Source organism: Penicillium coprophilum (genome assembly GCF_028826855.1).
Source record: "Penicillium coprophilum strain IBT 35676 chromosome Unknown utg000005l_segment0_segment0, whole genome shotgun sequence".
Taxonomy (NCBI): domain Eukaryota; kingdom Fungi; phylum Ascomycota; class Eurotiomycetes; order Eurotiales; family Aspergillaceae; genus Penicillium; species Penicillium coprophilum.
Genome location: NW_026622724.1, coordinates 441,749 through 454,258, shown reverse-complemented (window position 1 = coordinate 454,258; position 12,510 = coordinate 441,749). Strand labels below are relative to the sequence as shown.

Here is a 12,510-nt window from a genome sequence, read left to right as displayed (position 1 = left end):
TACACCGCAGCTTCCAAGCAGTACCACAACAATGTCACCGGTAACCAGCGGAAGAGGCTTTCTCCGTCCATCTCGAGTCACGACGATCATTGCCTTGTTCCAAGTCTTGCAAGTCACAGCTTGACTTGATGAGACCAATCAGATCAAGGGCCAATATTGTGCAGGAATTCTCAGTGGTGGACAATCGCTAGCTTGCTTCATCAGATAAGATGAAGGCCCCCGCTAATAACGCGGACTTCATTACGCGAAGGTGGGCCTGTCGGAGGAAAGAATTGTGCTACGACCCTGGAAGGAAATGATCGGTCCTTCAGGCCCTTTGCCCTGGTAGATTTTTTATGTATAAGTATAGCAGTGCCAGAAAATAACGGACTCCGGCATCCAATTGCTGTGGTGCGCTCTTTTCCCATTCACCATGCGTTTTCCCGCCTCGGTTGCCCTATTGGGCCTTGTTTTGCCACCGGCTTGGGCTCTTTGCCCATATGCAGAGCAGATGAGCCTTGAAAAAAGAGTACGCCTCCGCTTCATACACGCGCACCCCTCAAGGCGCCGTCAGACAAGAAAGGAATCTTTTATATGAACCGCATTGCTCCCGGGACATCAGAGCTCTATATTGCGAATGCTGATGGCACCGGTGAACGGCCCCTTCTCTCCAACCCTATCTACGAATACCATGCCACCTTTTCCCCCGATGGAGAATGGATCACCTTCACCGGAGAACGGAACGGTGATGGTAATTCGGATATATACCGCGTCCGGACAGACGGGTCTGACCTTGAGGAGTTGGTAGCAACGTCGTCGGTGGAAGACGGAGTCGTCATGTCTCCGAATGGAAAGCAAATAGCCTATGTATCTACTGCCAATGGCTACAAGGCCAACATCTGGGTCATGGATCTGGAGAGTGGCAAGAAATGGAACCTCACGGACACTGCCTCGACCGCCGCCGATGATTCTCTTCCTAATGGCTACTTCCGCCCTTCGTGGTCTCCCGACGGCCAATGGATTGCTTTCTCGTCGGACCGTAACTCGGGCTGGTACGGACACGGTGATCCGATCTTCCAAGGTGTGACCGGCTGGGAACATACACAAGAGCTGTCCATCTACGCTATTCGCCCTGATGGATCTGATTTCCGTCCCGTCGTGTCGAAGCCTGGCTATTGCCTCGGTTCGCCCAAGTGGTCGCCTAATGGTGAGCGTATTCTCTTCTACGAGATCACTCGTGAAAATACCTGGAGCGCTCACCGTCCTGAATCACTCAACTCCGCCAACTCCACCCTTGTCTCGGTGGACTTTGCCACAGGCGCTGACCGCCACGTGGAAGCCGAAGGCGCGGGCGTGAAGAGCTTCCCTCAATACATCTCAGACAGCACTATCGCCTACTTCTCCAAGGGTGCCGGCATTGAAGGACTCCACACCACTGCCGGTGGATTTGTGAACACCTCTAGCGAGGTAGTTCGCTCTCCCGCCTGGTCTACAGACGGCAAGAAGGTCGTCTACGAGAAGACTGCCTGGACTGTGCGACCAATGGACAAGAAGCTATACAGTTGGGACTCGGAATGGGAATACCGCTTCACAGACGTCTTCCCACAGCTATCCCATACAAACGCGATTGCCCTGACCGAGAAACAGCTCGGAAACTCTTCCGTTGTTTCTTTCAACGCCAATGGAACCAATGAGGGCCTCATCTACAATGTCATGGAATCCGGCTTTCTTGACGAAAAGTCTGTCGCTATGGGCACTGCCGGCGCCTTCAACCCATCCTGGTCGCCCGATGGCAAGTGGGTCACCTTTGGAGTAGGCTTCTGGTTCCAAGGCCGCGCAACCAATGGCGGATGGCTCGTACGAACCACTGCTAACGGCACATACTCCGAAGTCCTGACCGAGAGCCAAACAACCCTCACCAGCAACAGCACCGTGATCAACTCCGGCTTCCCCAGCTTCTCGCACGACGGCAAGAAAATCGTGTTCCGTATTTGGGGAGCAAACTCGACTCTGGGCGATAGGTCCCAGCTTGGACTTCGTCTTCTTGATCTGGAAACTCGCCAGACGTCCGTCTTGAGTAACGAGTGGGATAATCTACCGTCTTTCTCTCCCGACGGAAAGAGAATCGTCTTCACTCGCAAGACCAGTGATTACAACTACGATATCTGCACGATGCGTTCTGATGGAACTGACGTCAAGGTTCTGACTAGCAGTGGTGCCAACGACGCCCATGCCGTGTGGACTTGGGATGGTCGCATTGCTTTCTCTTCTGGCATGTTCGGCTTCCAATATGAGTGTGCTCTCTATGACCAGACTTTCCAGCCTTATGGTCAGATCGTCGTCATGGATGCTGATGGCTCCAATAAGCGGGTGCTCACTGATTCTATCTGGGAGGATTCGATGCCTCTCTACGTGCCAAACAGTGCCCTCAAGGCTGATGCCAAGGTTCACAAGTAAGGCTTGAAGTACTGTGTCAGACGGCTGTGTGACTGATATGACTTTTCGCCTATCAATCTTGATATTCAAAAGATTCTGGTTATATTTGTACTTGAAGTGATCTTGCCACGTCGAAAAATATTCATGATTCTTCCCCTGACACTGATCTTAGTGTACACCTGTAGATTCTCCTTGCTTGGTTAGGGAAGTGCGAAGAGGAAGAGGATCAAAATGGAGGAGAAAAACAAGCCATTCAATGATTAAGATATGAACACGGGAAGGACCAAAGACGAAAGCTGGCAACGATATCCAGCAGCAATGCCTCAAATCAATTCGAACTTTGACTTTCCATGTGGGCCTGGAAAGTGTTCACAATTACTTTAATTGGCAACATAGACGAAAGAGGTGCAGACTTCCAAGCTGAGGCCGATGGGTGCTTTCCCGATAAGATCTTAAGTGGCCATCACCTAGGTCCTGAGACGCTATATTGCATTCCGTGTGCAACAAGATACCACCATCTACAGTAGTCCGTACCTGCAGTTTACGCCAACCAGGCCATACTAGAAACTCGATAGCAAACTGGCAATAGCATTGGAAGTCAAAAACATGCAAGATCGTCATAGTCATCAACCAATCCCCGTGGAGATGGCGCCATCGAACTAAACCGTTCTCATATGGAAGTCGCAAAGGAGCGGTCAAAGAGATATTATATGGGGGAAGCATCCCAGCTCCCTGTTCTCTCATTCATTTCCCATTCCACTCAATTCCTGAGCCTCAGCGCTACAAACGACTGGCCGATGTCTCTTTCAAACCTTCACGGCAAATGACTTGAGGTACAGGTAGTCGGCCATATTGGCGTCGACTGTCCGACGAATGAGAGCAGCTTGCTTCTCGCCATACTTCTTCTGCCACTCGGCGTCAAACTGCTCCTCGGTCTTGACAGCACGTTTCTATGAAGAGGGTTAGCCCAAAGTCCCTAATGCCTTCGCATTCCCATGGTCCATTCCAAAAAAAAAAAGGGAAGAAAAACTCACATGAGCTCGCTGCACCAGAGCCTTTGACTCAATGGCATCATTATGGAACCCACGCCACTTCTCAAACGCATTTCGAGCAACAGCATGATCCTCCTCCGTGTCCCATGTCAGCATCTCAGGGTTGTACGGCAGACCAACACTGTTACAGAAAGCCTCGATCGTCTTCGCCGGCTCGTCAAGCATATCATCCGCGTCGATCACACACACCTCAACGCCAGTCGTTGCCTGTGGTTCAGCCTGGGCGTTCAGATCCGCGCGTGTTGCAACCTGGGGCCCGATCAATCCACTGTCGAGCAGATAATCAAAGTGGCGGCGCAGCTCGTCATATCCGGCCTCTGTAGGGTCGTAGTTGTGGAACCCGGTGACCTCGTCCAGAGGGGGGATTGTGCACCGCAAGTATGACGGCACGCTGTAATGTGGGTCGCGGATTAGGAACGCCCAGTGGAACTGCTCTTGTAGCTCGCGCGGCATCACCGTTGGGTTTCCCGGCTCAGCTGGCGTGTCGTACGGGTAAGGTTCCTGGAAAGCTCCGTTGGTGTGGCCGTTGGTGAGGCCGTTCGTCTCATAATGACCATTCACGCCGTTCGCCGTGCCGTTGGTACCGTTCGAAGCTCCGTTGACTCCGTTGGTGGACCCGTTAGGCATGGCGGAGTGGCCGTTGGTGTGAGCAGTGCTATTGGCACCGTTCACACCGTTGACCTTGTGCGACTCGCCGTCAGTCCCGACTCCGCGCTTGAGGCGCAATAGAGACGGAGCGATGCTGGCGGGCTGGCCACTCGGTGGAAGCAGGTAGTGATCGATATCTTTGATGAAGATTCTCTTTCCCTGTGGCAAGGTAAGTATCCCTTCGAAAAGTGCAAAGATTTCATTCCGCCTCGCAGATCTCCATGGTCATTCAATATTTCGGCGCAATTCTGTGATCTACAGTTTGAAGAGGGAAAGGGGGAACAGATTGCCTTGGGCACCGTCTGTGATGCAAAGTAACAAACATGGAAACAGGTAAGGAGTCTTCCCTCATGTTCGATCCACAGGGGAGAACGTGAAGAGCATTTACGAGGGGGATGGGCAAGAACGCGAGAGATTCCAACGCAGAAAGAAGGGTCGGACCTGAGTTTTTTCTCGCTCGAGCCTCTCCATCACGGTACTGTATGTCGAATCGGCAAATCCACTATCCAGGCGTTCTTGTGCATGTTCATCGCCTGCGAATCGGCTAGAGAGGCGCTCCGGGCCGTAGTAGAATGCATCGCCGAATGGCTCGTGGACACATTGAATAGTATCACGCTGAGTCATGAAGACCTGTAGCCTGTTAGATATCTTGGAATGAAAGTATTTGGAATACCCTAGAATATCTTACTCGTTCAAAGGCTGTCGAGCATGCTCGTGGATGCGTAGCCACAAAGATCGGCTTGTCAGACATACTTGTATGTCGAGGATGATATTGGCCGATAAAACTGCAATCGACAGACTTTGTCAAATCACCCAAAGGTAATCGTAAATAACCTTGCAGTGGATCAAGCCTCTGATCAATTAACGCAAGGATAATTCAAATCTAGCCACTGAGGTTCCGAGACAGACAATGTCTTTGGCTAGCGTGCTCAAACAAGGGTATCAGCGAATGTGAGAGCTTCTTAGTGGTCTCAGCTGCAATCACTATGGCGTGAGAATAAAATAAAGGGAGGGTTGAAATTCTTTTCTACGAATGACATAGGTACCACGTTTAATAACAGGCTTTTTTTAATTTTTTTTTAAAGGAGCCTCGGGAAGCGGAGAGTTGGAAAAGAAAAATATGAGATAAGAAATAAGAAATATTCAATTATTATGGGGATGCGAGACTGGATTGCCGATCTATTCAGTCAGATACGAAGTTATACATAGGCACCCCTCTTAGTAGGCTGGTACAGCATATAGGTACTCTGCATACTACAGTGTAGGAGTCTGGTATTGAAGTCTCGAAGCCTTACATTCCAAGCAAATGCACGCCACAAAGCCTTTTTGCCCCTCTCTGGAACCTTTTCAGCTTCTATTTTCTTTTTTCTCTCTCTCCAGCCTAGACAATTGTAGAAAAAATCTACATGGAGAACAGCCAATGGAAAAAATAAAAACTTGTGGATTGCATGAATCGATCTTTCTGGATGCGCCAGCTTGGAACAAGTGTCCACCATCCACGGTCCAAGTCGTGTTCGAGCTCCTCACCTGAGACCATACTCCCCTTCTATGCAGGTGAAAATCTGATTTCCTAAATGATTCCAATCGAGAGAGAAATCACTCGGCCGAATTGGAGGAGATGCTTTTGCAGGGAGGGTCTGATCCTGGACAAGGCTCAAGATCAATTTCTTTGGATTCTCATTGCTGAGGGGTATATCCCACCTGACGTCATTCACTAACCGTGGGGCATTTTCTGTCGGGTATCGTGGAACACGATATAAATCGTAGGCGACGGATAGAAAGAGTAGAGGCCCTATGAAATTGCCGGAGCTGGCTGTAAAGTGCCCGGGCAAGCGTCAGTGGCACATTGTAGGATCCATTATAGGTTTTGTTAACACCTTGATTTTGGCGGGACGGAGCCGGTGGATCTGAATTGTTTCAATACTCCACTGCAAGGCACGCAAGCTCAAATTAGAACCCGCCACAATAGCATCAAGGCCGAATCATGTGTCGAACGTGGAGCACCAGGACATTCAAGGGTTGTTGGTTTGCTCGGTTGCGCGATTTAATCCGAACTTGCTGACCTCATCTCAGATTGAGGATGAGGTCAGCAAACCAAGGTCACGTGTATGTCGCGTGGACCTCACGTGGGCCTTGATCACGTGCCATGGGCTTATCTGCCAAAGTGATATTGCCTATGCAATAAGGCGGTAATTGACTAACTATAGTGGAATGGGTGACCGGTTGCCCTGTATAGTAAAGTGGTAATCGACTGACTATGGGGTATATGGGTATGGTGGAATGTAAGTGTCATCGAGTGTATCTCAATAGAGAGTGACATGCTACACTATGAATGTGGTCCGTGATCACTCCGGAATAATAGTTTCTCCGGTGCCTAGGGGTGATCCTCGGCACTGTCAGGCAACGTCAGGCAACGTCAGGCAGCTTCTGGAAGGCGGTGGAACCCAGTAGTGACGCCATGGATCTGGTGGCAGCTTCGGGCATCCCATGCGCCAGGAATATATGAACTTGTATCATCGTGTTTCAGGCTGCATATTCTTCAAGTTTACTTGCTCAATTACTCACTCTTGTGATAACACTACACCAATATCCTATCTCTCGATACATTAGCCTCTTCACACCTATTGACATTACCCCCACACTTCCGTTCAAAATGAACGGCGTCGAGTTCACAGATCGAGCCAACAAGGCTTTGCTGGACTCCAGCAGCCTCTGTGAGCAATATGCTCAGTCCCAGATTCTGCCACTTCACCTGGCAGTTGCATTGCTCAACCCCTCCCCAGATGAGTCCAAAGATCAACAGACTCCTTCTGGTGCCCATGCCTCCCACGATGAATCAACCGCCCCTCTCTTCCGCCAAGTGGTCGACCGAGCTCACGGTGACTCTCAGCTCCTTGACCGATCCCTGATGAAGTTGCTGGTCCGCCTACCCAGTCAAGACCCTCCTCCAGAGAACCCTAGTGTCTCTCCCCAACTTTCCAAAGTCATTCGATCAGCCGCCGATTTGTCGAAAACCCAAAAAGACAGCTTCGTTGCTGTGGATCATCTCATCCAGTCTGTCTGCCAAGATTCACAAGTTCAGCGTGCCTTGGGCGATGCCAATATCCCCAACCTCAAGTTGATCGACAATGCCATCCAACAAATTCGTGGTACAAAGCGGGTCGACTCCAAGACTGCCGATGCCGAAGGCGAAAATGAGAACCTCAAGAAGTTTACCATTGATATGACAGCCTTGGCCCGGGAGGGCAAGATCGATCCGGTCATTGGCCGAGAGGAGGAAATCCGTCGCGTCATTCGTATCCTCAGTCGACGCACGAAAAACAACCCTGTGCTTATTGGTGAGCCCGGTGTTGGTAAGACCACTATTGTCGAAGGTCTCGCTCGCCGTATTGTCAATGCCGATATCCCCGCCAATTTGGCTCAGTGCCGTCTTCTTTCCCTCGATGTCGGTTCTCTGGTTGCGGGCAGCAAATACCGCGGTGAATTCGAAGAACGTATGAAGGGTGTTCTCAAAGAAATTGAAGATTCCAAGGATACCATCGTTCTCTTCGTCGATGAGATTCACCTGCTTATGGGCGCTGGATCTAGCGGCGAAGGCGGTATGGACGCTGCCAACCTTCTCAAGCCTATGCTGGCTCGCGGCCAGTTGCATTGTATCGGTGCCACGACTCTTTCTGAATACCGCAAGTATATTGAAAAGGACCAGGCCTTCGAGCGACGATTCCAACAGGTCCTTGTCAAGGAGCCTTCAATCCCAGAGACCATCTCTATTCTCCGTGGTCTGAAGGAAAAGTACGAAGCTCACCACGGTGTCAACATTCTTGATGGAGCTATCGTCTCTGCTGCCACCCTCGCAGCTCGCTATCTGACAGCTCGTCGACTCCCCGATTCCGCCGTTGATTTGATTGATGAGGCTGCAGCTGCAGTACGAGTCACTCGCGAGTCCGAGCCAGAAGCCCTTGATACGCTGGAAAGAAAGGCCCGCCAGCTTGAGATCGAAATTCACGCCCTTGGACGTGAGCAGGACGACGCATCCAAGGCCCGCCTCGAAGCTGCCAAACAGGAAGCTGCCAATGTCGCCGAGGAGCTCCGGCCCATGCGCGAAAAGTACGAAAGTGAAAAGCAACGCAGCCGCGAGGTGCAGGACGCCAAGATCAAGCTTGACTCTCTCAAGGTCAAGCGTGACGAAGCCGAACGTATGGGCGACACCCAGACAGCTGCTGATCTCGAATACTACGCCATCCCAGAGACTAAAACTCTCATCGAGCGTCTCGAGGCTGACCGGGCCAAGGCCGATGCTGAACGTCGCGCCCAATCGGGCGATGCTGGTGAAGCACTCCTTGCCGATGCAGTTGGCCCCGATCAAATCAATGAAATTGTTGGCCGGTGGACAGGTATCCCCGTCACGAGACTCAAGACCACCGAAAAGGACAAGCTGCTCAACATGGAAAGATACCTTGGCAAGGTTGTTGTCGGCCAGAAGGAAGCCGTTGTTTCGGTCTCCAACGCCATTCGCCTGCAGCGCTCAGGTCTCAGTAACCCCAACGCGCCGCCCAGCTTCTTGTTCTGTGGTCCCTCTGGTACCGGAAAGACACTGCTCACAAAAGCGCTCGCCGAATTCCTTTTCGATGATCCCAAGGCAATGATCCGGTTCGACATGTCCGAGTATCAGGAGCGACACTCGCTCAGCCGCATGATCGGTGCACCCCCCGGATACGTGGGCCATGATGCCGGCGGCCAGCTTACCGAAAGCCTGCGCCGCCGCCCATTCTCAATCTTGCTCTTTGACGAGGTCGAGAAGGCCGCCAAAGAAGTCCTCACTGTTCTCCTCCAACTCATGGATGATGGCCGTATCACCGACGGCCAGGGCCGCATCGTCGACGCGAAGAACTGTATCGTTGTCATGACCTCCAACCTGGGCGCCCAATATCTCTCCCGCCCCACCACCAAGGACGGAAAGATCGACCCTCAGACCCGCGAATTGGTCATGAAAGCACTCCAAGACTACTTCTTACCGGAATTCCTCAACCGTATCTCCAGCACCGTCATCTTCAATCGCCTCACCAAACGGGAGATCCGCAAGATCGTGGATCTCCGTCTCGCCGAAGTGCAGAAACGTCTGGATCACAACGAGCGCAATGTCACGATCGAGTGCTCGGACGAAGTCAAAGACTACCTCGGCGCAGCAGGATATTCCCCGGCATACGGTGCTCGCCCGCTGGGCCGACTCATCGAGCGCGAGGTTCTCAATCGTCTCGCTGTGCTTATTTTGCGCGGAAGCATCCAGGATGGCGAGGTTGCCCGTGTCGTCCTGCAGGATGGTCGCATCGAAGTCCTTCCTAACCACCAGATTGGTGAGGGTAGTGACGAGAGCGATGATGAGATGATGGACGAGGACGATCTCGACGCTGAGATGGGCGATGATCCGGTCTCCCCTGATCTTTACGATGATTAAACAGAGCTGGCTTCCGTCAGGTCTCCCTTTTGTCAAAATGCACAACACAAACAAGGATTTGAACATACTCAGCGATGATGCGATGATGCACGACCCTTTTTCTGATTTTGTTTTTTTTTTCTGGCTTCGATCTCCTATGGCGTTAGCACTATCTCTCTCGCATTCTCCTTTCATGTACTTATGTAGTCTTCGCTGGGTGGATAGGTTGTTTTGAGTCGAAGGCTTATCAGCCTCGACAATGATGTTAATATAAGTTTACCGTTTCATCCAAAATCCAATCTCAACATATTCCTGGGCCTATTGTAGAAGGTAGTTACGAGCTCGTGGCCACAGCTGTCTAAATGATTATCAGCTGGGCGCTCACAGAATATGACAAGGTATATAATAATACATGGGCTGTCCGAGATAAACTATGTCTGCAGCTGTAGGGCTTCTCTTGAAAAAAGACAAACGTGAAACAGAATGTGACTTTTTGTAGATGTAAGTGGACATCCTTGAAAGGTCTCCAGCAAGAGTGGTTTGCATTTCAAGGAGTTCATGCGAGTTGCTCTATTTCTTTTGTCTCACAATCAAGTCTTCTAGTCCGGGGCACACAGTACTATGCAGGAAGATGAAGCAAAGAGCACAAAATCATTCTCCATCTCTTTGGCATTGATGTCTCACTACATGAGGAACAATAGGAAACCGCATAAAAAGGTGGAAGAGGTATACTTGGTGTCAGAGTATGTATGGCTGATTCGATATCTCTAAATGGGGGCAACTGAACACGCTCCAACTATTGAATCTTAATCTCGACCTGGTCCCATACCTAATTCCACTTATGCACACCATTATACATAGTTATGGCTTGGGTACTATTAAGTTTCAAAATGTTTCAAGTTTGGATCTCAAAGGATCTGGATCTGAAACTCGGCTGAATGGACCAGTACAGAACTTTCTTCGATAGTTGAGTCCCAGTTCTTAGCATTGATTCCATGGCTTAACATTACAAGATCTGATCACCCTTGGTTTCTCTCCGATTGCTGTAGCTGTTGCCCATATAAAGTTGGCAATGTATGTTAGACTCCGTGTGCTTTCGGGGTATTAGCTAGTAACGCAACCCCTTGAACTGACCGGATATGATGAATAATTTGTGGACCTCTTTTGCTAATAAGCCTTTCTATGCGTGGCCTTCAGAGTCAAATGTCCAAGTCGAGATATTCTTCCGAGGTTGGCTTGCTACTAGTGATGCACGACCTTACCAGCGTATATATATTCCGTATCTGCACGAAACAGTCCGGCATTCTCGGATGTCTCCTATTATATGTCAGCAGCAAATCAAACACCGTTTCTAGCACGGCCGCGCCTCGTGGCGGCTGGTATACATACGAGACGTCAAGAGATATAGCCCTCCAATTCCGTGCTCTCTACTCCGTATTGTAGTTTAATGTCTTGCGTTTGACTCGAGCAATCATACCCTTACACGATTCTGTATATGGATAACATGTATGTTGAAATCATTATTATGCATGTTTTATGTATACACACATCTATCTTGTCCGTACCTGAGGCAGGTCAAAACTCGGCCTGCGCATTCCGTAGCCACCGAGACCAGCCTAAGCGAGATACTTTGTTTGCAAATATAGAGTGGGGGCCAAAAACTCAGAGTGCTCGAGCACTGTCGCGATCAAAGAGCGAAGTCTCTCGGACTTCACGGTGGGGCGAGGGGGATCGTCACTCCGGCCGAAGCGCGAGATAAATCAAAAACCGTAAAAAAAAAAGAAATAGCAAGAAAAGCGCACAGGGAAAAGGATATTACCACCCTCCTTTTCGGGAAAAGATAAGCTCTGTGTTATGTATATGGTGCACCGAGTGCTCGGCTCAGGTCCACTCTATCGGACTTGTATACTCACAATAGGGGAATGGAGGTCGGAGTGTAGTAATTGCACTTACCATTGCGTTGGATATACCGAGACCGTTGAACTATTAGCGAAGGCTAGTAAATCCTTCATGCGAACCGATTCTCCGTGCCAGTTACTAGAACAGGGATAGATGATCGTCTCGCTCAAAAATGAGACCTCCACGTGGTTCGGATCAACGTCTACTACCTAGATTGAGATGTGACTTGAATCCTCCAATTGATTTATGATGTATGATATACCTAGGTATGGACATGGGAGATTGTCTGGGAAGTTGGAGGCCTGGACCTTTTGGGTCGAAACTCAGTTGAAACTCAGATTCAGTAACTTACGCGGAATCCCGAGTTTGAGATTTCCCCCGGTAGCAAAGGAAGCCTTTGTGATTCCCTCACCGTGACCGATGACAATTGATAATTGCTCTTATCCTGTGCTCCACGCAGATCCCGCGAAAATCCTCTGTGATACCCCAAAGTCAGAGGTTGTCCATGGTAGAGAGGAATGGTGTCCATGGTACGGGTGGATTGCGATTGCCCAAGTGGAGCGGAAACCTTGAACGGTTGCCATTTGGGGATTGCCGATATCGGGGGGAACATCGAATGTACATGGTAGCTGATGCCCAACGTGAAGATTCGATAAACGTGTGTAGGAGAACGGAATAAGAATGTTCACGCAAGCGTAACTAATCATGCACGATTGCCGGCATGAACTATCCTGGATTCGGGCCCATGCGAACCCCACATAACGCCATCCTGGGCCCAAGCACCAGAACCGGGGAAAATATCACTCTGGGATTTCCGGCGGATTTGCTGGAAAGGTTCTATTATTGCGAACCATGATCCAGGCAGAGATCAAAGAAGGCCAAGGCCGTTTAGCCAACGCATGGGGCTCATCCCTTCCCGGTTGGGAGCGTCGCCGTCAGATGCCGATAAGATCGGCAGGTTTTGACGCAAGGTGCCGGGAGATCGGCTGGTTGGGTTGGACCTTTTTCCACGGTTCTAGCTGCCTTTGGGAAGTTGGTTTACGGCCCTAGTTGTTGGGTACC

At 50.4% G+C, this 12,510-nt stretch overlaps 3 protein-coding genes across 3 annotated transcripts; 2 read left to right on the top strand and 1 right to left on the bottom strand.

Annotated features, from left to right (window-relative positions):
• Positions 1–573: 573 nt before the first annotated feature.
• Positions 574–2,436, top strand: N7500_007748 (WD40-like Beta Propeller; the record flags this gene model as incomplete). Its single annotated transcript, XM_056678892.1, has 1 exon — positions 574–2,436. One exon carries the CDS (start codon positions 574–576, stop codon positions 2,434–2,436), a length of 1,863 nt encoding a protein of 620 aa, XP_056529264.1.
• Positions 2,437–3,221: 785 nt separating this feature from the next.
• Positions 3,222–4,866, bottom strand: N7500_007747 (uncharacterized protein; the record flags this gene model as incomplete). The annotated part of the gene is made up of 4 exons (XM_056678891.1): positions 3,222–3,365; positions 3,450–4,274; positions 4,557–4,745; positions 4,804–4,866. The coding sequence occupies 4 exons, from the start codon at positions 4,864–4,866 to the stop codon at positions 3,222–3,224; spliced, it is 1,221 nt and encodes a 406-aa protein (XP_056529263.1).
• Positions 4,867–6,768: 1,902 nt separating this feature from the next.
• On the top strand, positions 6,769–9,570 carry N7500_007746 (ATP-dependent Clp protease ATP-binding subunit; the record flags this gene model as incomplete). Its single annotated transcript, XM_056678890.1, has 1 exon — positions 6,769–9,570. The coding sequence occupies one exon, from the start codon at positions 6,769–6,771 to the stop codon at positions 9,568–9,570; it is 2,802 nt and encodes a 933-aa protein (XP_056529262.1).
• Positions 9,571–12,510: the final 2,940 nt, after the last annotated feature.